General features: G+C 49.8%; 1 protein-coding gene across 1 annotated transcript; it reads left to right on the top strand.

Annotated features, from left to right (window-relative positions):
- The first annotated feature begins 2,808 nt into the window (after nt 1-2,808).
- On the top strand, nt 2,809-22,479 carry LOC131268877 (integrin alpha-PS2). The gene is made up of 10 exons (XM_058271166.1): nt 2,809-3,011; nt 9,842-9,963; nt 11,463-11,560; nt 11,661-11,790; nt 12,998-13,059; nt 13,134-13,182; nt 14,685-14,759; nt 17,902-21,076; nt 21,149-21,650; nt 21,717-22,479. Exons 1-10 carry the CDS (start codon nt 2,809-2,811, stop codon nt 21,807-21,809), a joined length of 4,509 nt encoding a protein of 1,502 aa, XP_058127149.1. The 3' UTR covers nt 21,810-22,479.
- Nucleotides 22,480-23,496: the final 1,017 nt, after the last annotated feature.

Genomic DNA, 23,496 nt, shown 5'->3' with positions numbered 1-23,496 from the left:
TTTACCATCTGCCCAGTTTTGATAACGACCAAGCGCTTTATTTTCGACACTCAACGTAATTCGAATTTGCGTAAAATCCTCGATGTCTTAATCGACTAGTTTTTTTTTTCAAAATTCTTTTGAAAATACAGTCGAAAAAAAACGAACCCGGATGACAGAGTTGCTCGAAACGATGTTATCCTTACGCAGGTGATGCTGCCCTGCTTCACTCGTTATTCTACAATACAGCTTTTTTAGTGTAATTCTACTTTTGGTTTTTTACCACCTGCCCAGGATTGATACCGATCAAGCGCTTTACTTTCGACACCCAACATCACACCATTTTTGAATCAAATTTTCAAATCATTGGGCATATTCAAGTCTACCAAAACCAAGAGATAGGTTTTGTCAGTTTACCTTAACTGAATTTTGTTTGTTTTGTCGGATGCTAGCAGCAGAAACATTATTTAAGGATAAATTTGTGCACATTCGAAATACATTTCCTCGAATCGACGCAACTTTGTTCTTCTAAGTAGAAATTTGTCATCGTCAAAATGGGATTCAAAAATGAAATGAGTCTTCCATGCAAAACATGTTATGAGTAATAACATAAATGAGGAAGATGATATAATACAAGAAACCAAATGTTTCATGTTCGGCATGGTAGAAGCTTAAAAGTTTTCGAATATGGAAACTTTTCCAAAATTGGCGAAAAGTTTCATCCGTCGTGCGCTTTGACGAAAGCTCGTTGTGATGAAAGCTCCGTGGGCGAAAAAGCGGACGGAATTGTGCGTAATTGGCGCTGGTGTGCGCTCTCTCGGTACCGGAGCGAGAAAGCCCAAACCCCTAGGGCTGGTTGGGGGTGTCGGAAAACTTTGGTCAATCAGTCGTGCGACATCCGTCCACGGGATAGGGAGTGTAGTGTTTGGTCAGTTCAACCCAACAAGCCCGTGTAGCCGCGCACACAGTACGCCGTCGTCGTGTTCCCCGTGTTTTCCCTCCTCCCGCGAACCCTGTGCTTTAAGCTGGTTAGTGCTGGTCGGTTGGTGTGTGGGTTGCCGTTGTTGTCGTTTGTTGTTTTTTTTTCTCCTTCAATTCTGTTTTCGTTGTCTTCATTTCGCTCGCGTGTCGTTGGTTTTCTTAGCATTAAATTTAAAACATTACTTATTTTAATCGCGTTCCGTTGCCCGTGTGTCCGAAACTATGCTGCATCGTAAGCATATGTGGTCCTCGCCGTAGATGGAACGGCCCGTTGAACCGTTTTTTTTTTTTCATTTTATTCCGATGGAAGCGCCGTCGGTCTCGGTTCGGTTACATATGGTCGCGCGGTCGTGTAAGTGTGTTGGTTCGCTGGGAGGGCAGCGAAGACGGGTAAGGGGGGCGCATCGTATGGTCGCAAATTCGCGCATTTCACCCCGGTCCGGTGGGCTTTCCGGGAAACGGTACCGTCCCAACGGTGCACCGAGGCGGAAAATGCCTGCCGGGTTCGGTTTGCATCCCGGCCGGGCGCTGGACGAGCCAGAAAAACCCTCCCCCCCCCACCCGCGCCCGGAACAGATGTTTTCCGAGTGAGCTCATGCGCCGGGAAGGGAACGGATCCATCGGGGCCAGCCGTGACAACGGTTTTCACATTGCCCCGAAATGTCCCCTTCGGGTCGAGAAAATCCGTCACCGAGGACGACACCGGGCGAGGCCAGGGGTACAGGGTGACTCATTTCCTGCCCGCACGCCTGCCTGGCGGGCGTTCGATTTGAGTAGTTTTTGGGTTTTTTTTGTTTTTTTTTGTTTTCGGCGCTCGTTCTAGCAGGCACCAAACCGAAACCCCGTAAATGGGTGGCTATTTATAGAAATTATTGAACACACAAGCAAGTACGCCGCTGGCCAGCAGCGTGCGCTGATGTGATTCAGGGCAAGATTCATTCCGCCTCGGAGGGAAGGAAGCTGCGTGCGCACGCGCGCGTGGGTCTGTCAACGAAAATCCGCGAGAACCGTGGAAGCCGTCTCGCGTGGCCCCGAAAAGCCGCAATGTCGCAAGTGCAGTATCGAGTGTACGATCATCGCAGCACAGCACAGCCTCCGACGGTTCGGTTGACTCGGCGCGGCGATATGCAGCTCGCCGGATGAACTCTGGCGGGGGCGGGGGGAAGCGGGAAGGGATGCCTTCGGGACGGGACGGGGATCCGAATTTTGTTTACACGTTCACGGCAAACGGGGCCCGAGTCTTGTGGAGAACGTGGGAGCAACCATTACCAACGGTACGCACACTGAGACGTCGCGGGGAATGACGACATGGTCGTTTAAATAGCGCGCGCACAACTCGTGGGCATTCGTGTGGGTGTTGCGAGCGCGCGCGCAGGCGGGCCGGTCGCGAGAGCGGGGGGGGGCTGAGGGTGAGACAGCCGGGGGGCGAGTTGTCGCTGATATACATTATGTAATTTCAATCAAAGGACACACATTGTGGCCCGAAGCCATTGAGCAGGGCTTGCGTCGAATCTGTCGCGAATCAATCGCGTCGCGAGTCGCCATCATCTCCGGAGTGTATATCGCGGCGTACACCGGAGCAGACGGCGAGATCTGCTGGAGATCTGCCTCGACGTCCCCTTACCAACCGTCGCGCGAGCGTAATGAAAGCCAACGAGAATGCGGTGTAGCGCTGTGCGTTGTTTGTTTCGAGTACCCGATCTACTACAACTACTACCACCCCGCTACCCATCGCAGGTGCAGAGTGCGGAGGTAGACACCGAACTGCGTTGATGCTCCCGCCGAGCGCGCAGCCTCATCAACCAGCGTTTGGATTCAGCAGCAGTGTGTCGTCGGAACGGGCGCACCATGCGTAGCGAGGAGAGAGCGGCGAGGGCGGGTGGCCGCTGGCTGGTGCAGCTGGCGGTTACCGGATTGCTGGCGTGGGCCGGCCTGCAGCAGTCCGTCTCAGCATTCAACCTGGATACGATCAACTTCATCCTTCAGGAGGGCGACCCGAACTCGATGTTCGGCTTCAGCGTGGCGCTGCACCGCGAGCAGAACAAGAGCTGGTACGTACACCTTCCCGTTACACTGACCGACATTCCCATAAGTGTAATCCGAGTTTGTCCCGAGATCCTTACAAGTGTTACAAGTGTTACAAGCCTTCAGACTATCTTTTATTTGTGTGTTCGTTACTACAGTTAGCAACTACAGCATCTAATTCTTATCAAGCTTCCCTATCATTTTCAATGAATCTGAGTTACGAGTTTAGCTTAGCTGACGCCAGGGCTCGTTCCACCATAAAACCACCATTTTACGATCCCTTGCTGATAAACCGCACCTTGCATATAAACAAATTCATCGTTAGTCATCGTGTTGTCGAAAGCAGGTACTTAAAGTTCACTGGTTTGGTGAAACGGATTGTAACTTCTGGCTGTAAGAAATTTCCTTAGTCCTTTCTCGAACTCGCAATATGGTGTCATTTGCAAACGCAATTTACATGTCGTAAGTGCCTGTTGTTGGCAAAACTAATTTTCTAAACCGATTGTCGTTGTTTACACTGCACGGTGACACTGCATCGCAGCGATGCATAACGATCCTAGATGGATAAGTAAAATGTTGCTGTCGTAACGAAATGATAAAAACAATCCTCTTTTCTGTTAGCTGTTCTCAGATTAACACCAGAATTGAATCTAGTAGGCTTAACTACAAGTATAAAGGCAGGAGGGAACACTTGTATACGTTAGTAAACAACACAACGTTGGAACGGAAGGATTCTTATAGATGGTGTAAGGTACTTCTTACTTAAGTTCGACTCCCCAGAGGTCAACAATTTCATTGCCGTCGTCTTTGCAGCACCATTAGAGATACTGTTTGCTTTGGGCATTTACACGCTTGTCATTTTGCAAATATTACCCTCACACCTCGGGCAGAAACATCCACTAGCTTATAGTAAGAAGATAACCGCACGTTGGTGCAAAATCAAGCAACGATAGCACTCAGGGCCTGCACTTATTGGCATTTCCTCCACTGTCTGTCCCAAAGGGCAAGTGAACGGTACCTTTGAGTCATTAAAGTTAGTAACGCTTTCGAGTAGAGGGTTTCAGGTTATTTTGCTTTTTTGGTTGGTTGGTGAAAGAAGAAAATTCACCGCTTTCACAAACGCTCTTTGAGTGAACAATAAATAACGTTCTCGGGAGATTTATCCCGACACGGATGCGGACAACTCATCGAGTGCACTAACGTCACGAAAAGCTAACCTCGCACTCGCCTCAGTGCTGAGTATGTATTTCCGCGCAACACTGTAATACGAACGAGTGTAGGGTTCGGGCGGTTTTTTTCGGTAGAAACTGGCATGTTGTTTGCCTTGAGCGCGCGAACGCGGAGTGACGATGAGTCCTATAACCGTCGTCTGCACCTGATGATCTTAGCGCTCCGTTCACGCCTTCGACGATGGTGTCATTTCAGATTTTGACTTTGCGTAACGTCATCGGCCAGTTCGATTTGCTCGCTCTCCAGGCTTTCCTTGCGCGTCTCTCCTTTCCCGCACTCGGTATTCGGCAATCAAAACGCGATAAGGACATCCTGATGCGATTCCTCTTAACTCCGGCGAAAGAATGCACATCCCTCCGCGCTCTCCCTTCGAGCCCCTTTATGGCCCACGCCAGAGACTCCGGAGGAAGCATCATAATCGCTTGCTTCTTGCCCGTGTCAAAAGCAGCGCGTCTGTCAGTCAGAGTCCGCATATGCTCATCCATGCAGCACCATGAGAACGTCGTGTTATCATTTCACATCAACCGGACAGTAACGCGAAGGTCTCGACCGTGACTCGGGCGCGCGATGGGGGGAAGTACCCCAATCGTGGCGGTGGAGGCAGGGAACCGACGAATTGCTCGACATAATTGTGCCGATACGCAGCAAAGGAGGAGGGTGATTGCGATCGGGTTCGAGACACCGCCGATGACAGATCGCCAGAAAAAGGGTCAACCGAGGGCGTAGCCCGTAGCTGGAGGCGGTTTGCGGTTAACGTTCACTTTTCAGTGTGCGCAGAGAGAAGCACCGATCGGTAATCAGATGAGGGCCGCTGGGAGTTGGTTAACAGGATCAATATGATTAAGCAATCCCTCCACTCAGAGTGTGTAATTATTCAATTGGGTAGCCCATTTCCAAATTACCAGACGATGGATGGTTGCATGGGACAGGGTATAACCGGTCGAAGGTCGCCACACTCGGCGGACTTGTTGGTAACCTCCCCGAGGAACCTCGGCGAAGGGCTTCAGATTTCCAGTGAACTCCAGAATAGCTCTGCCAGTGAGTATTTGCATCGCGAACTCGCTCCGAAGGCACGAGGAGACCATACGAGTATAGGCTCATTTAAGACTGTTTAAAAATGCACATCTTGGGCCGCATTCGGCATGCCTGCATATGCTTGCATATTCCTTCCCGCCGCCGGAAGCACATATGTGCGAGGGTGTTTGACTTTTCGTACGGCAGGCAGGCAGCAGGCAACGGATCGCTCCAAGACATCCTTGGCGCACGGGAAATTGCCTTTTTTCCCGAGGCATCGCCTAGGTTCGCCTCAACCCGAGCCGGAGTGAAGGCAGCCTATGTCGCCGTCGCAATATGGGGAAAACATCTGCCGCTGGAAGCCGCCATTCTCCCGTGCCCGTGTTCGTATGCTGCACAGATGTTTATGAAATTCGTGCATTTTATGATGGGTGGGCTCTCCACTCTGCTGCGCGCTGCTTGTCGTCTGGCCTTGTTTTTAGGGCTGAGGGCAAGAGAGAGAGGGAGAGGGAGAGAGCCCCCGGGGCGGGACGTCAAGTACGGCCACTCGATGCTCTGGCTCAACATGCTAATTTGATTTTATTGTCCCGTCTTTTTCCCAACCCGACGGCGCTGGTGAAGACGTTGGTCGTTTTTGTCACAGCGTTGCGCTTCGGTTGTTTCCCTCCCAGACATTCGGATGAAGGAGTAGAGGATGACGTTCGCTTCTGGCGACACGGGTTTGTTTAGCTTTAGCCACATGTGTCTTATGAATCTTACATCCGAGATTCACTCCAATTGATTCATGATTTTTTGATGCTTTGAAACTCTTGATGTTGAAAAATCTCCAATCATTCATGAATCTCTCATTGAAAAAGTTAGATGAAATTGTAAAAATGTTAAAATTAACTTATAGAATACTATACAACTAAGTCCAACTAAGCCTAAATCATTAAGAGGCAACTCCGAATCGTTTGTGGACTTGTGAATTCCTAATTCTAAAGGTTCTTCTGGAGTGATTAACCACAATTCGATCAAAACGTTTTATATAATAAAAGTTTACTTTTCAAGTTTTACTAAGAACTTGTTTTTAACAGATCGATCTCGTTCCTTTGCTCCAAGTATTTCATGAAAAACAAGAGTTATTCCAAGTATTTCATGTCTTATCTCTGGTAGTTTCTCGGAAGATCTACTAATGAGTATTATATGTTTATAAATTTATTTTCCTTATAAATGTTGTGCAAGGCTTTTTCATCAGAATTAAGTCGACTGATTTTCTGTTTAATCTATTGTTGTTGTTTCTGGTTGTACGTACGTACGGTAAAACCCGACTTAGCTAACTAATACTAAATCTATTAACCGGAACTATTGAAGATTATGTTAGGGCAGATGATGACTTGTTCTTAGTTTTTGTTTTGCATCGTGTTCCGTTGATGCCAGATCCGGTAATTCACGTTATTTCTAAACCACCCAACTCTAGCTGTCTGTTATTTTTGTACATTCTACAGCTTACAAATAAGTTTGAAAAAGGAGGAACCTTTTTGAAAAAGGGCTCGCGTTTTTAACGCTGTTCTCCCTGCAGCACGTGGCCGTCCCCCGCCATAGCGGACCCTCGATCATCGGGTTCGATCGAAGTCGGCGATAAAATACGTTTCTGGTCGCATCTTCCCTCGTGGTTGTTGTTTTTTTTTATTTTGTTTTATAAATGCTCCCGTATCCCGAGCCGGTCACGAGTGTGGGGTCAACAATGATGGTTTCATGTTAATTGTAGCTGCTGCCCGCTTCCATAGGGGAAGATCCTTCGCATTCGCATCGCGACATGGCTGGGGCATTCGCATTCTTCGGCCCCTCGGCTTTTCTCCGGCGGGACATTCTTGACGGGCAGAAGATACATAAATACACACACACGCACACACATATGCGGACGAACAGAACGGGGTGTATCTGCAGTGAACATTTTCCTTCCCTATTTGGGTCCCATTGTTGGACTTATAAGGCGGCGTACCTTGTTTTTATTTCATCGCTCCTTTTTTTTTATTTGTTTTGTATTCGCTTAATGTGCGGTAGCTGGCGCTGATCGGTCAATGCAACCTGGTGGTTCGGAAGGGGGGTGGGAGCGTGTGTCAGCTAACGTCCGAAAGGGCCAAACATGGTCGCAAAAGCGCTGACCGGTGCTGGCCCTCCCAGTGCACAATGGGCGCTGGCCGGGATGGAAGTCAGGAGTATAAATTCTGAATCCAACCGATTCTGAGAACTATGCGATCAAAATCCAAAAATGCAAAGTTCGTCTAAAGATTAAATAAAATGAAATTATAGATGATAATAAGCGTTTATAACTCTTGGGGTTTTGGTGCGAGTTCAATCATCAATACTGTTTTTAATTTCATTTTGTTTGTATATATAATAAAGACAAATTTACATTACGACGGGTTTATCTGCAGATAGGAGTCAGGATTAGCAAATTATTCATATTTTTTTATACCTTTACGACAACTTCTGAGCTATACAGTAAACCGTATTGATGATTACTTTGGTTATCATAAAAAAATCTAGATAAATGTAAAATTTGTCGAAGACATAACTGCAGTATTGATCAGTAATTAGTCGCACTTTCACGTACGAATAGCTTCAGTGAACAAGTCATAATGGCTTATTATCATGTTATTTAGCGCCTATGTGAAAGAATGCCTGAAAACACACTTTTAAATGTAGGGCGTAGTGGAACTTAATCGTAAAATAATTTAATCCCGCTATTTGCTCGAAGGTGCCCACTGTGCAGTGGTGTTTTCGAGTTTTTCCCAACCCTTCGGAAGCTCCGAAGAAAGGTTTCAATCGCAAGCCCCGTTCTCGCGGTGCGAGCCAAGCACAAACACACACACACGCACACATGCACACATGTGGCACGAATGGCGTACGATGCACGCTTGCGCGCGGTGGTGTTGTCGGAAAGTCGGTCGGCCGGAGCGGGTTGCCATTCCGGTTTCCGCGGTGGCGGTTTCCATTTATGACGTTTCCGTACGGCCATGATTAATCGCCCTGCCGATGACCTGATCCGATCGATCATTCGGTCGTTGGTATCGTCCGCCTGTGATGGAGCGGAAGTTGGACGAGTCGGACAGGAAGGTGCCGGCGGAGGGAGGTGGCGGTGGCGGTGGTGGCTGGATTCAGAACTTTGTGTTCGTCTTCGCTCGCCGCCGCCTTATCCTAGGCAGTACCGACTGCGGAATACAAATTGGTTCCTTCCTAACGTTGGCCCGGGTAGCGCTCGGTGTCACGTTTCGTTTCTGTCCATTCATCACTTCCGTTGCCTAGTTCTAGTTGCGTCTGTAGCTCCTGGCGCACACCAGCAGAAGGAGGAGGAGGAGGAGGAGGACGAGACTGAGAAATTATCCACGGGTATCTATCGACTCGAATGCGATAATGTCTTCCGGTTCACACCTTGGACTTGACCCGGCTCCTAGAAGAAATGCTCCTTTGTAGACGAAATTAGACAGGACCGCCGGCCTCCAGAAGGTTCCCCGAATTTTACGAACAAGCGCACAAAGTCCGCCTTCTCTGTTGCTAGGCTTACCCTTTGCTGCGCGCTTGTGGATGTGGCCTCCAACCAGTGATTTCGTAAACATAATCATGGCGAAAGGCAGTGTAACCATAGCTCCTAGGTACCTTAGATGTATCCGCCATCTGTCATCTAGGAAGCTCTGGATTTGGAGGCTCACATTTGGAGGCTTAAATGGGCATACCGTGGCATCGTGGATTCGGTGGCAACGACTAGCAAACTCGAACAGGGGCTATAATCCCTTTTGCATACACCGCTCCCAACACCGCTCGGTGCTGCAGAAGTGATGGCGCGCCGGTGGTCGTAACCAGTCGACCTTGCAGAGACAAAACGTTCAGCAGAAGGCGAAAAGGCGGCCGACGGCGTCAAAGTCAATGCGAAACGTTGCGATATGGTCCCGGTTTGTGTTGCAGCTGGTGCGAATGTGCGCCTTTCCCTTGAATTCCGCCCGGTGCCGATAGTCGTGGACCACGAAATGGGATCGAGGAGCCTCGAAATAGTTTCGTGGTCGATTTGTCCATTCATTTCACTCACCCGTTTAGCGATAACAATGTGCGAACCTCGTTTTAAAGGGAGGGGGAGCTCGATATAGCACAAGAAATAATTAATATCCAAATTTATGTAATTCTTAAATGAAATCTTAAGGACCACATTCCAGGAAGCCGTAGAGATCCACAAGTTGGGATGAATTGTTTGAACCATGATGTATCTAGCTTAGTTTTTGCTTATAGCTTTGTGCAGAATTTTCCGTCATTTCAGAATGGCGACATTTCAGAATGTCGTAAAATCCAAGTGTCAAACTCGGTATCTGAGAAACATCTCTCCATCTCACTTCTCATGAACTCGCGCATTAAAATGAGTAATATTCCGAATATTTCCTGCCAAACTATCGTTCGTTCGTGTGACAAAGAGATGGCGAAATTTACTTGCATGAAATGTCAAACCAAATGACCAGTCGCCTCGGTGGACGTTCTTCCGCTCAACTTCCGCAACACGGTCCCTAGTTTGCGTAGTCGATAGCCTAGAGTAGACAAGCTGAATGAGTAACGCTCCAACGTTCTTCTCCTCCCACGCCAGGGTGATCGTGGGCGCACCGACCGCCAACACCACGCAACCGGATGTGATCGAGGGAGGTGCCGTGTATCGCTGCGACATTTACGACGACCACCGGTGCTATCTGGTGCCTTTCGACACGAAAGGTAAGTAAACACCCTCTAGGGTCCCACCTCTAGCTGTGCGCTGAAGCTGACGATTGCAGCGATCTGCAGGAAGCTGAACATCTGTGATGGTAAACATCTGTGATCAGTTTCCGAGCGGGAGTTGGCTTGTTCTCTTCATCCGAAAAAACGATCTACGATGTAACGTATCAAGCGGGGCTGGAATCACCGAACCAGCGGAAATTCCCATCTACTGCATACGCGAACAATCTCTAACTAGCAGCTGTTTCCTGCTTGTTTTGTTTTTCTAAAACCGAACGCACTATCTGCGGTTGTAAACGCAGCTACAAGATCGAGAGAAACAAAAATAGTTCCCATGAGTAAATTTTTAAATTTGACGTTGGTGTAACAGTTATCGCTAATTCGCTATTACTAACTGTTTGTTGCGAAAATGACGAAAATAGTCACCCAAAAAAGTGGGTATTAATTTTGCTTTCATTATTCATTTACTCCTTTTTATGATGTTCGACAAACAAAGGTTAAAATGGTTATTCTTATCTTATCCGGAGCGCGGTGTAGACTTTCTTTGCACCGTTTGCAAAACATAAAAGTACAGCTACAAATTGCGTGTTATTTCTTGCAGAAAACGTCACCATTCTTGAAATGAAATCCTTGCGCTCCGTTGCCTCTAACATTACCGATATCCAGTTTGATTTGTACGGCAAGTAATGGTTTCGCGCATCGCGCAGAAGAGGGAGCATTTATCGTTTCGCCATTTTCGTTTTTCTAATGCAAGTCACCACGAAAAACACTCTGTATTATACAACCCTCCCCGGCTTGTAGCTTGCATTTCATATGCGAAACGTAGAACATAGAAGATCGATAGATAGAGAAACATTTGGTTCTGTTACGTTGCTGATGCCCGCGGCCGGTTAGCTTAAACCATTCCAACGGAAACCGTACGAAACCGTTGGGTTTTCTTTTCGTTTGTAAACTGTTTTTCCCCCATTTGGAGCTTCCGAATGAGTTGCACCCTTTTTCATCCGGGTTTCCTTTTCGTTGTTTTTTGTTTCTTTCTTAACGACGGGGTTTGGTGTGTAGTGGCCTACGTTTGTTTTCTCTCACACTGCCTTGTAAGTCACAGAAGCCAGTGCGCGGGGCGAAACAGTTGTTGACTTTTCCATTTTCTTCCTTACGCAATCAGGTCTGGAAAAGTGTTTTCATACCTTCAAAGGTGGGTTGATGAAAGCGGGTCGAGGCGGGCCATCCGCCATCCGTAGAGCTCTATAAAAACAACTCGCACATACGCACAAACACACACGCGCAGGTACACGCATACCTATAAATAGTATACCCGAGCACAGGATGTAGTGTGCCTCGACAGAGCATTTTATTTGGTAAACAGATGGCAGTAGTGTAGTGTCCGCGGTTTAGTTTCGTTTCGTTCGGCAGCCGCTGGTACGAGTTCGCGACCCGGCCCAATGAACACAATCGTTTTTTAATACGTTTTTTTTCTCCATCCGTTCATCCTTCGCCCGCAGGAAACAACTTCAACGAGCAAAACGAACAAATCGATACCAAGTCGAACCAGTGGTTTGGCGCAACGGTGACAAGCGCTGGAGTCGATGGCCCGCTGGTGGTAGGTCGCACCCCGGTCAACCTTGGCCTCATTCCGCGAGCGGGATACGTTGGCTTGCTTTAACTGAAGACTCTTTCCCTTTCTTTCTTTTCTTTCAAAGGCGTGTGCTCCGCGGTACGTGTTCCACCAGCTTCAGCCGAGGAAGGCGGAGCGGGTCGAGCCGGTTGGCACCTGCCACATCGCCAAGAACAACATGCGCGAGTTTCAGGAGTATTCCCCGTGCCGTACAGGTCAGTGTTTGGTTGGACGAAATACGGGCGACAGGGGTTCATCGAACGAGTACGAGCTAGTGAACACGGTGACGCATTGACAATCCTTTAGCTTCGCTTTGCTTCCCGGGTATACTCCTCCGGTGAACCGCACATGCCCCTTCGAACGAGTGGCATTTTGAGACACTAAAGGCAAAGTGATGCACATCAATTTAATATCCATAACGTTAGTTTAGCCTCACGACGTTTGCACGACTCTCCTTCTTCCCACGTGACGGGAAACGTTTATCTTTCTCGCACTCTTAGTCTATCAACCATCAACTATTCCAACTAAGTATAAAGATAAGCGTTTCCCTGTAGAGTTGTGTTACTCAGATTCATGAACCTGAGTGAATATTTCAGCAAAATTGAGTTTAGTTGAGTTTGAGTCATGGATCCTTTTTGGATACGGTTTGTAATTTGTAGGCGCTAATTCTGCTGATATTCAAACAAATTTAGAATCCTACGTATTCTTGGTGAATCATGATTCGTTTGAAATTAATAGTTTATTAATGATTGGTGATTTATTCATGTTGGAACATCCAATGTTCCTGTGTCAAGTTGAAGGAATCTCCCAGAAATGATTCTCACGCGACGACATTCATTCGTCGAAAGATTCATAACACACAACTCTACTTCCATGTACATTGGTGAAGGTCGACTTAGTTCAACAAAACTAAGCTACAGTAAAGTCGACATCGTTCTGGTATGCAGTAAACAATGTCTTCTCGAATAGGATCTGGGAAAAAAGAAAATGGCGAAAATTGTACGTCATTCGGTGACAACAGATAAAGGATGGACGGTGATAGCATCTCAGATGCGAACAACGCCGTCAGTCCTGAGTCAGAGATCGGATTACTTAGAAGTAAACTGATAAACGACACCGTAACAAATACGTACGACTCTGAAGCACAGCGAGCGTCAGGAACGAGAGCTATCTGTTGAAGAGGCGATTGGCAGACTGTTTATCACTCTACAGATAAACTCAGCGCGCCATTATCTTTTGTAATTATACTAATAGATGACCGGTGGAGGGAGCACCTAATCCGTGGTTGATCTTTCCCCCCTGTGTCGCATGCGTCACCGTGAACCCTTGGGCGACGGAATTCATCCGTATCCAGCTGTGCGTCGCGGGAATGGGTTAATAAAAACGATTTTCTTTGCTTCTCGTCCGCAACCATACTTTCAGCGTACTGGGGCTATCATCGGCAAGGATCATGTCAAGCGGGTTTCAGTGCCGCCCTGAACAAGGTAGGTGTTTCGCCACGGTCGACATGGTTCCTAACCTCACTAACTTGTGTTTTGTGCTTTTGATTTCCTTGCAGGATGGCACGCGAGTATTCATCGGCGCGCCGGGCAGCTACTACTGGCAGGGTAAGTTGTACATGTTCCCTGGGCAAGTGTCCCAACTTATCTCCGTGTCTCGGTGCCCCCCTCCACTGTCCCCCACAGCGCCCCACCCTTGGTTCTCTCTATCTCTACTCATTGCAGCGAAGAACACAGAACGTTGGAAAGCTATTACACGCTTCCGACAAAAGAGATTCGCCTTAGTTGTTTGAACTAAATTAAACATTCGTCACTGTTCTTTCAATTACGTCCCTTTTTACTGCAAATTCAAGGGGAAAGTTGTCTTGTAATTGCAGTAGATAGTTGCAAATTGATACCGGAGAAATTATTCGAAGGAAAGGAACTCGAAATTTCGAAGGCACCCATCGTGACGTACGTCTTCAACATCCCCACTTCGTGCCCCCCACTCCCCCCCTCATCGTTACGACATTTTGATACGGACTACAGTTTATAAGTTTCAGTTTTACGCGATTAGAGTAGTGCGGCGCAAACGCTAATCCAGCAACACAAACATTCGACCCGTTGTTTTTTTTACCTCGTACGACCTACCCCATCCCTGCGTGGACTGTTTTCCTGTAATTTGATTCTGTTTTTTTTTGTTTTACTTCTAGAGTAGAATGTCCTGTTTTATTTTTTTCCCCCCACCCGGTTTTCACTGACTGTGTGTGTGCGCGTCCCGATCCACACCTTCGCGTTGAGGTGGAGTGGTTTTGCCCGTTTTCCGTTTCAATTCCTCCCGCCCTCGCACCCGTTTTCTCCCCCATCGTAGAGTGCCGGTTTGCCGCTTCCTAGACACTTCACGTAACCTAGGTGTTGATGTGTTTCGTGTGCATGTTCATTTTTTTTTACCAAGTGTATTATTTTTTTCTATTTCCTTTTTAATTTGTACGATTTGGAGCCCATTTTGCATTTGGCGTGCGTGTCCTTTGCACCCGTTTGCGTGTTTGGTAGAGTAGCAAGCAACAAGAAAATCAACCAATTGTCCTAGTTCTAGTGACTTTGTGCAGAGTTGGGTTGGGCACAAACCCGCGTTCACTCGTTGTCGTCACACGGTCCCGGTAGAGGGAGTCTGTTGGAGCATCAGGGATTATTTGCACCGCCTCCTCCACCACCACCACCACCCGCCCGCACGTCCGATACTCCGATTGTTCTTTAAGTGTTTTCCCTCACCAATCACCCCGTTTGATGTTGCAAGCCGCGTCGGCGAATGTAATCGAATGGCGAAAAGTTGTGTAAACCATGTACACACACACATTTACACACATACACACCCACACATACGCATACAGATGCATACATATTTAACTATGTTTAAGGATAGAAGATCACGGCTGACTACCATGTCGCGTTTTTTCCCGTCTTCCCAATAAAAAGTGAATACACCCCAACAACCCCCAACAACACTCAAGATGACTCGATTCCCCAACCCTCTCAAGCTACCCCCCCCTACCGCCCCCCCTCCCCCCACGTTAAGCCACCTTTTCTAATTGTTCCTTGTGATGAGTGCACGCATTTTTGAATGATTTCAGGACAATTGTATTCCATTAACACCGACGTTGTGTTTCCCTATAAACCCCCGCGGTATAATCATTTTGGCGAAGGAGGTAATCTTGAAAAGACCTGAAAAATCTTTCACAGTTTCAATTTTACTTTTATATTTACAACCACTACTAAAAAAAAAAAACATGAAACCAACAAGCTATAATCAACCAACCAACCAACCAACCAACCAACCAACCAACCAACCAGCGTAAATAAAACCGCTCCATTATGTTTTCCTACTTTCGTGCTAACACTTTCCCACTCGTTTCTCACGCTTTGTCCGTACTCTGCGGGTGCTTCCTGTTCCGGTTGTGTACCCTACTGTTGTTCCTCGATCGAAAACGACGTGCTCTGGGTTTCGCCTATCCTTTCCATACCACCTGTCAAACTTCTTGATGTATATTTGTGTATTTATTGTTGATAATTCGTCCTCGTTGCTTTGCCCATCATGTTTTGTCTGCGCATGGTTTACGCTGTCCGGTATCAGCAACTAAAACATCTTCGGAATTATGGGAATGCGTTACATAAACCGGAAAATCGGTTGGCTTAGTTTGGTGTCGGCGTTGGAATAGTTTAAGTAAATGATTTATGTTACACCTAACACCCGGTGAAAAAGGGAAACCTTTACAATAGCATTTTGCAAGGTGGTGGCCATTTTGCAAGGCATGAAAACATGGGAGAGAAAAATCTCATTTTTATATACTACTTTAATTGAAAGGAAATCCTTCAGTACAAACTTTTCGATCGTAAAGAAAAAGTAAACGTTTGAAATCCTTGCGCAATCAAATCTCCTTTGAATGTCCTAACGTTTCTAAAAGCCGACTCGAACGGTTGCGATTGTTACTTCCCAGTTTTTGGTTTTGACAGTTCCACAAAGCATCTGTTATTTTCCTAAAAATCAATTGATTCGTTGTTATATTGGGTTTTGTTAGTATTTTTGATTGAGTTTGATTACTTTTGAGTGTGTTTAAGTTAAATTCAGAGTGTTGTTTGCCCTGTTGAGAAGCAGTAATTTGAACCTCCTAGTCAAGTGCAATCAAAATTGAATGACAGCAGTCATTGGAAGTTGCTATGTGTTATTTTCGGCTTTAGTACCTTCAGGTCAGATAAACGAAATCGTTTGATATGTGTTTGACCTGGCGCAGCTTACATTCTTCCTCTGCATGGGTTCCCTTTACTTTCATTCCTTCCCAAATCGAATGTGTGTACTGTATATTAAAGTGATGGATAAAGTTTTCCACAAGAACTGTTTGGTTTGTCTGTCTGGTGCCTTGCAGCATTAAGGTTTCCTAGAGTTTCTTGCTTTGCCATTTAACGTTCCCGGAACAGAGAGGGTTCTTTCGTACGCTTTCGGGTCACCCTTAGTTCCACCTTACTCCATACTGTTTCACCCTCTCCACTTCCTCCCACCAACCCCAGTTCAGCTCATGCCGCGGAAAACCAAGAACGGCTGCAGCGGTGGACTCGTGAACTACCGTAGACGTAGGCTACCAAATCCAAAATCCGTAGTTGCTCATCAACCTGTGTCCTTGTGCTAACCAACGTTCATCATCGCAGACGACGCAAGTCGTCCATACGTATACGCCCCGCCCCCACCCCTTGCTCGCTGCCGCTTTCAAGCAGCAGCTTGCCATTTTTAGTATCATAGGCCTTGTTTGGCGCGCGCGGCTCGGAGAGATCGATTCACTGGAACAATATACGAAGCTATGACGTGAATTGATCGCATGCTAGCCAGCATCCGAGAATAGATTAGCAAATAGAAGAAAAACCAAACACAAACATACCACCATCTTCACGCAGTACGGTAGTAATACTACTCCGGCGGTTCTGGCTGCGTGCTTCGCCTCGAGCTACGGCTTCTCGTTGAGTCGAGTACCTGACTGCCTCGACGGTCGATCATCCAACAAAAAAACTAGTTACCATGTACATTCATACATACCGTTCATTACGAGGCTTCTGTGCTTCTGTTACTTCTCTTACTCTTTCTCTCTTATCCTTTTCTTACCAACACTCTGTACGCATAACTTCCATACGAGCCGGGACGCCACACGATCTCCTGAACACGATCCGTGCGGTGGTCCCGGCATGCGACGACGATATTGACTAACCCCATACCTTAAATATAAATATATTGAGAAACGTGCAGTTGCTCCTAAAAGTGGAGGTAAATTGTCAATTTACACCATTGACGCCAAATATCTTGATCTTAATAAGTTCGAAAACTTCGAATAAGTCCCAAACGACATGTTCATTAACCATGTTGGCTCAGTTTTAAGCCCTTCACCTCCTTAAAGTCACAAAAGTCTTGGTACAAAGCTAGCAAATGGTAAACATAAACCAGTTCAGTATCGCAATTCTTGATGAGTTATGACACCAACCTCTCCAAAAGCACTAGCATCTGCTTTGCTACCCATGCGTGGTCCATATAAGAGCAATTTCTTCCTTTTAAGACAAACTTATGATCTTCACAAATCGAAAAGAAGTGATATGCTGGTTAAAAGTATCCTTGTTGGTTGAAGTCGACCTGGCACAGTTTATCATGCAGTCCAACCAATACAAACCAGTTCTTCTGATCGTACTCTATGTACTCTATGTTATGGTGAAAATATTCAAATGTGTCAGCCGGATGTATTCCTTCCCAAGAACCGATGATATAATCTGTTAGTATGAAGCGTGTACTTCTCGGTCTATATGACAATCTGCGCGCGGTTTATACTATGAATCGCAGTACTTGATAGTAGCTTTCAAAACGAGAGAACCATTAGTTCCAGAAATATTAATGTCTTCTTCCACACAGACTCCTAAATTCCGAGAATATTTAGAATGAAGCATACTTAAAACACGTACTGGAATATAGATAAACATATATCATCATCTGTTTGACCAGTTGGCAGTTGAACTGCTGGATTTTGATGGTGTATGAAGACTTTAGTGATTTCCTGATATGGTGTTAATGGCTCAAAATGTATAAGAATGTCTCGTGTGGTGCTCATCCTGATGTTTGGTGTCAATGGTGGAAATGAAACACTGTACACTCACGTTTGCGAGTAACTGCGTGTCCGCTAGCGTCTCGCTAGAGACCCGTAACTCCCGCAAGAGTCGGTACGCCGACCTCGGACTATGCCGTGACTAATGCGACCGTTCTTTCTGTTCTCCCCTCGCCCTGCCCCCCCGTGTAAACCCGTACGTTCGTGTCGCCTGCAGGGCAAATCTACTCGTTCAGCCTGAACAACCCGAAGGACAAGGTGTACAAGACGCCGGAGGACCAGAAGAACGAGGACGACAGCTACCTCGGGTACTCGGCCACCACCGGCGACTTCAATGGCGATGGCACGCAGGGCGTGGCGGTGGGTAAGCCGCGCGGGGCCGGCCTGCTGGGCAAGGTGGTGCTGTACTCGTGGAACATGACCAACCAGCAGAACATCACGGGCGAGCAGATCGGGGCGTACTTCGGGTACTCGCTGGCGTCGGTCGACGTTGACGGTGACCGGCTGGACGATCTGATCATCGGCGCACCGATGCACACCGAGCCGAACAACGAGGGCAAGTACGAGACGGGCCGGGTGTACATCATGTACCAGGGGTCGACGTCCGGCCGGGGCGGGAAGTTCCGCGAGCTGGACACGCGTGACGGCACCAACAGCCGGGGCCGGTTCGGGCTGGCCGTGTGCTCGCTGGCCGACCTCAACCTGGACGGCTATGGGGACTTTGCGGTGGGCGCGCCCTACGATGGACCGAGCGGTCGCGGCACGGTGTACGTGTTCTACGGGTCGCGGGACGGGCCGCTGCCGAAGGCGTCGCAGGTGATCCAGGCGGAGGATATGCTGGGCGTCGGGCGGGTGTCCACGTTCGGCTTTTCGCTGTCCGGCGGCATCGATCTGGATGGCAACCGCTACCCGGACCTGGTGGTGGGCGCGTACGACTCCGACAAGGCGCTGGTGTTCAAGGCACGGCCGGTCGCGGCCATGGAGGCGAGCGTGCTGTTCGAGTCGGAGAACAAGCTGATCTCGCTGGACAACCGGACGTGCGAGATGCCGCGCGGCAGCAAGAAGATGGTACCGTGCACGGTGGTGAACTCGTGCCTCAAGTACCACGGCGACAACGTGCCGTCGGCGCTGGACATCGAGGTGTCGTGGACGCTGGACGCCCGCAACCAGCGCAGCCCGCGCATGTTCTTCCACAACGAGGAGGGCCGTAGCACGCGCAACCAGTCGATTCGGCTGCAGCGCGGCAAGCTGGAGTGCCGCAGCGAGACGGTGTACATCGGCGAGGCGATCCGGGACAAGATCACGCCGCTCGAGGTGGAGATGACGTACCGGTTGCGGCAGAGCGCGGCCGCCCAGAGCCGCCAGCGGCGCCCGCGGGCCGTCGCCGAGCCGGTGCTGGACGCGAACCGCGGCACGGTGCAGCGGGACTCGATCAACATCCAGAAGAACTGCGGCCCGGACAACGTGTGCGTGCCGGATCTGCACATGGAGATCCGCTCGGTGGACAACTACCTGCTCGGCTCGAACAAGCTGCTCTCGCTCGAGGTGCTCATCACCAACCACGACGAGGACGCGTTCGAGGCCGGCTTCTACATGGTGGTGCCGCCGGGGCTCGACTTCCGGCGCGTCGACCGGCTGGGCGAGGTGAAGGACGTGCCCGTCCTCTGCACGGCCCCGTCGGCCGCCACCAACAAGACGCTCAAGTGCGACATCGGCAACCCGCTGTCGCGCGACAAGGTCGTCAACTTCAAGGTCATCCTAGCGCCATCGCTGGCCGCCGGCTCGATGGGCTCGAGCTACGACTTCTACATGGAGGCGAACTCCACCAACGCGGAGGCGCCCGACCGCACCGGCGACAACGTGCTGCGCAAGAGCATCGGCATCCTGGTGCAGACGGACCTGGCCATGTCCGGCGTGTCGCTGCCGAACGAGTTCCTCTACAACTACACCGAGTACAAGACGCTGGAGGAGGCGAGCAGCGAGCGCGACATCGGCCAGCAGGTGGTGCACATCTACGAGATCCGCAACGAGGGCCCGTCCACCATCGACGAGGCGGAGTTCTACCTGCTCTGGCCGCACGAAACCATCGACGGCGTGCCGCTGATGTACCTGCTCAACCAGCCGGAAACGCACGGCAACATCCAGTGCCAGCCGACGGAGTACGTGAACCCGCGCAACCTCGCCATCGACAGCGTGCTGGCGCGCAAGTCCTTCCTCGACAAGGTCGGCGTGTCCGGCACGAGCTACTCGTCGGCGGCGAGCCGCACCGCCAGCATCAACAGCGTCGCGTCCGGTTCCGGCACCGCCGGCTCCAACTCGGCCTCGTACTTCTCCTCCAGCCAGTCGGCAGGCGGAGCGAGCGGCGCTGCCTCCGAGTCCCGATACTCCTCATCCTCCTCATCAGGATCATCGTCTTCCTCCTCCTCCTCTTCCTCCTCCTCTTCCACCTCGTCGATGGGTGCCGCCGCGTCGGAGGGTGGCCAGTTCCATCGGGTTTCGGGCGGGGAACGACGCTACCAAACCGAAGGTGGTAGCGGCTACAATGCGGTAAGCGGAGAGCATGGACACTATCGCCAGGGAGCGGGAACGAGCGGTAGTTCGAGTGGCTACCGGACACAGTATTACGATGCGGCCAGTTCCACCGGTGGCGCACAGCAGCATGCCGATGCGTCCTACGCGGGCGAACGCGGGGTAGGAGTGAGTGGTGCCTCCGGATACGGCGCGGGTGCGCGTAACACCAGCACGTCCTCCTCGGTGGTGCACTACACCTCCAAGAACCGTACCACCTACCGGGGCGAGGATGGACGTGTGTATGTCAGTGAGAGCAGCGAGCACCGCACCACCAACTCGGGACCCGGTGGTCACCTGAACCTGGATGGCACGACGCGCTACAGCCAAGGCGAGTCGTCGTCGTCGTCGGTGATGGGAGGTGTCGGTAGCAGCGGTTCGGGGTCTTCCACACGTCGCCGCATGTACAGTCAGCAGGATGGCGATGCTCTCCGGCAGTCGTCGTCGTCGTCGTCGTCGTCGTCGGGTGTGCTGGTGACAGACTTCCTGCACGTCAGCCCCATCCAGGGCGGGCTGAGTACGAACGATCTCGGACGGTTTGAGAACAAGATCAAGACCGACTACTCCCAGGGTAGTAGTACGCAGCAACAGCATCACAGCACCGCGGGTACATCGCAATCGAGTAGCGCTACGTTCCACGCCAGCTCGTCGGGGTCGACCTCGGCGGGGCGCGGCCATTACAACAGCCGGGAGGAGTACGAGTCAGCGACGTACTCCAGCAACGCGTACAACGGTATCGCCGATGAGAATGAGGATGAAGACTACGACACGTACGATCACCCGGAGGATGGGTACGGCGATTCGGATCTGCGCGATCGCCAGCAGTATCAGCAGCAACAGTACCTCCATCAGCAGCAGCAGCAGCAGCAGCAGCAGCACCATCAGCGCGGTTCCAGCGTCCCACCCGGGTACACCCCGGCCCATCTGAAGCAGGCCAACCTGAACCAGGGCCACGAGACGGTGGACCAGAAGTTCAAGTACTACCAAAGATTCGACCGACAGCGACGGCAGGCGGACGAGCCGGACTCGTCGGATCGGGCGCTCGAGGAGGCGCTGAAGTGCCACGCGACCCGCTGCGCCATCATACACTGCGTGGCCGGGCCGATCGGCAACAAGGACGTGGCGTTCGTGGCGCTGCGCACGCGCGTCGTCGCCCACACGCTCCACCAACTGTCCTCCTCGACGCCGCTGCACTTCTCCACCATGCTCGTGGCGCGCGTCACCAAGCTGCCGTACATCGGCCAGCCGAAGGAGAAGCCGATCAAGACGCACGAGATCCAGGTGCTGGCCGTGCCGGAGCCGACCGTCAAGCCGGACGTCGTGCCGCTGTGGATCGTGGTGCTGGCGGCGTGTGCCGGCGCCCTCATCCTGCTGCTCCTCATCTACCTACTCTCCAAGGTAAGCTGGAACGACCAACACACACACACAACGCATCTCTAACGCCAATCCTTCTTCCAATTCCAGTGTGGCTTTTTCGAGCGCAACCGCCCGACCGATTCGTCCGAGCGGCAGCCTCTGAATCGGAACGGTAACTATCACGGCGACGAGCATCTGTGAACACGGCCAAACCGCATACATCCACACATTCGGAAGCCCCCTAACCCAAAAACCCCTAACCCTGTCAAACAAAAAAGCAAATGCACATATGCGAAAACTCCGCCAAACATCCGGACCCGCCAATACTAGCAGAACCGCTTGCAGAATGCGCGCTTGGTTCCGCGCGAGCCAAACATTATTGTGCCATCCGCCAAAAAAAAAAAAAAAAGGATATTTAGAGGAGCGATTTCCGGACACGCATACAGCAAGAAACCCCTTTTCACACAACTGTTTTACCCCTTCTGGTCGCTTCTGTTACAGCCTAGGAGCGGCCAAGCAACGGCAGGCGGACGGGCAGCGATGTAGCATTACGACAAACAGCAAGCAAGATAAGCCACACCGACGTGTGAGAAGCGCGATCTGAGCAATATATATACACTTATTCATATATATATATTTACAAAATAGTAGATACGATCGATGGGACGAACGGTCGGGGAAATGGCAACATTTGCCAAGCAACACATACACACCTACACCGCATACAACCGTCTGGGCAGAAGGAAGGACACTTTGGACCGGCATGCCGGAAATGCCTGGAACCACCACCCCCACAACCCCCAACCCCCGGGGAGTTGTCGAGTTGTTGCGCGAGTGTATGATGCGACTATTGTGCTTTTTTGTTTCGTCGAACCGCTTTGGGGTAGATGGAGACGACGATACACATCACCGTGTCGCCGCTCCCTTTCAAAGCGCTTCTATCCCCGCAACCCTCCCACCCCTCCCCGGTCAGCTATATTTCCGTTTTTTTTTCTCTTTTCTAACGTTAGGGTTAGTTTAACAAACGTATGCGTATTTTTCTGCTAATTGACAACACTTAATCGACTAGTCAAAACTGATTGAAACGATTTGCAATTCTTGTCGCCTGTTGTGCGACATATCTCATTAACATGATTAATCCGCTCGCCGCAAGCAAGCAAGTAGGCGCGGGGGCGGCGAGATGATTTTTGTTGTTACTACTTGGCATTGTTATAGCGAGGCAACGGGCGATATGTTTTTCTTTTTATATATATAGATACGTTTTTTAAACAAATTTCGCACTCTCTCTCTCTCATCCCACTGTCTTGGAGCAAGCCCGCCTTCGTTATGCAATTAACACTAGTTAGAATAGTTTACGGGCACATCATGCTACTGTTAGTGAAAATCAAAAAGATACTAGTTCTAGGAGGAAAAAGGAAACAAAACCGAAGATCAAATTGGAAAGAACAAACCCTCCCTAAAAGTGCCACCCTGAAGGGCTTGGACATGGAAGGGAAAATGACAAAAATTATCTCATTTTTTAACTCGATTGTACTAATCAATAATTCCATCGTGTGTGTGTGTGTGTGGGATTGTTTGTGTGTGTGTGCGAGTGCGTGGATGTGTGTATGGGTGCCAGTGTGTGTGTGTGTGTGTGTAGTGAGACTGGTGGATTTTTTGGCGACTGCCGACTGGTTGCTAGTTTTCGTGCCTTGGAATGTACGATCGGTGCAACCAGCGCAACACGTGCCTTAAACACTCCCACATGCGTGGCAGCTCGAGGGCGAAATTGCAATCATCTTCAAACGGGACAGTGCCACGCCGCAGCACTCAACAGAACGCGAGGGACCGTCCGGTAACTCAAGAGACTTGGTGATGTCCGGTGGGACCGCCTTTGGCCGTTGGCAAG

The sequence above is a fragment of the Anopheles coustani genome, chromosome X (genome assembly GCF_943734705.1).
Source record: "Anopheles coustani chromosome X, idAnoCousDA_361_x.2, whole genome shotgun sequence".
NCBI lineage: Eukaryota > Metazoa > Arthropoda > Insecta > Diptera > Culicidae > Anopheles > Anopheles coustani.
This window is presented reverse-complemented; position numbering and strand designations above follow the sequence as displayed.

What these genes read in the sequence shown, in the direction of transcription:
- LOC131268877 (XM_058271166.1), top strand. Translation starts at nt 2,809, where the DNA reads ATGCGTAGCGAGGAGAGAGCGGCGAGGGCGGGTGGCCGCTGGCTGGTG. An exon ending in GTATTCCCCGTGCCGTACAG is followed by an intron (nt 11,791 to 12,997) that starts GTCAGTGTTTGG and finishes CCATACTTTCAG; the next exon opens with CGTACTGGGGCTATCATCGG. An exon ending in GATCTGCGCGATCGCCAGCA is followed by an intron (nt 21,077 to 21,148) that starts GTATCAGCAGCA and finishes GCGCGGTTCCAG; the next exon opens with CGTCCCACCCGGGTACACCC.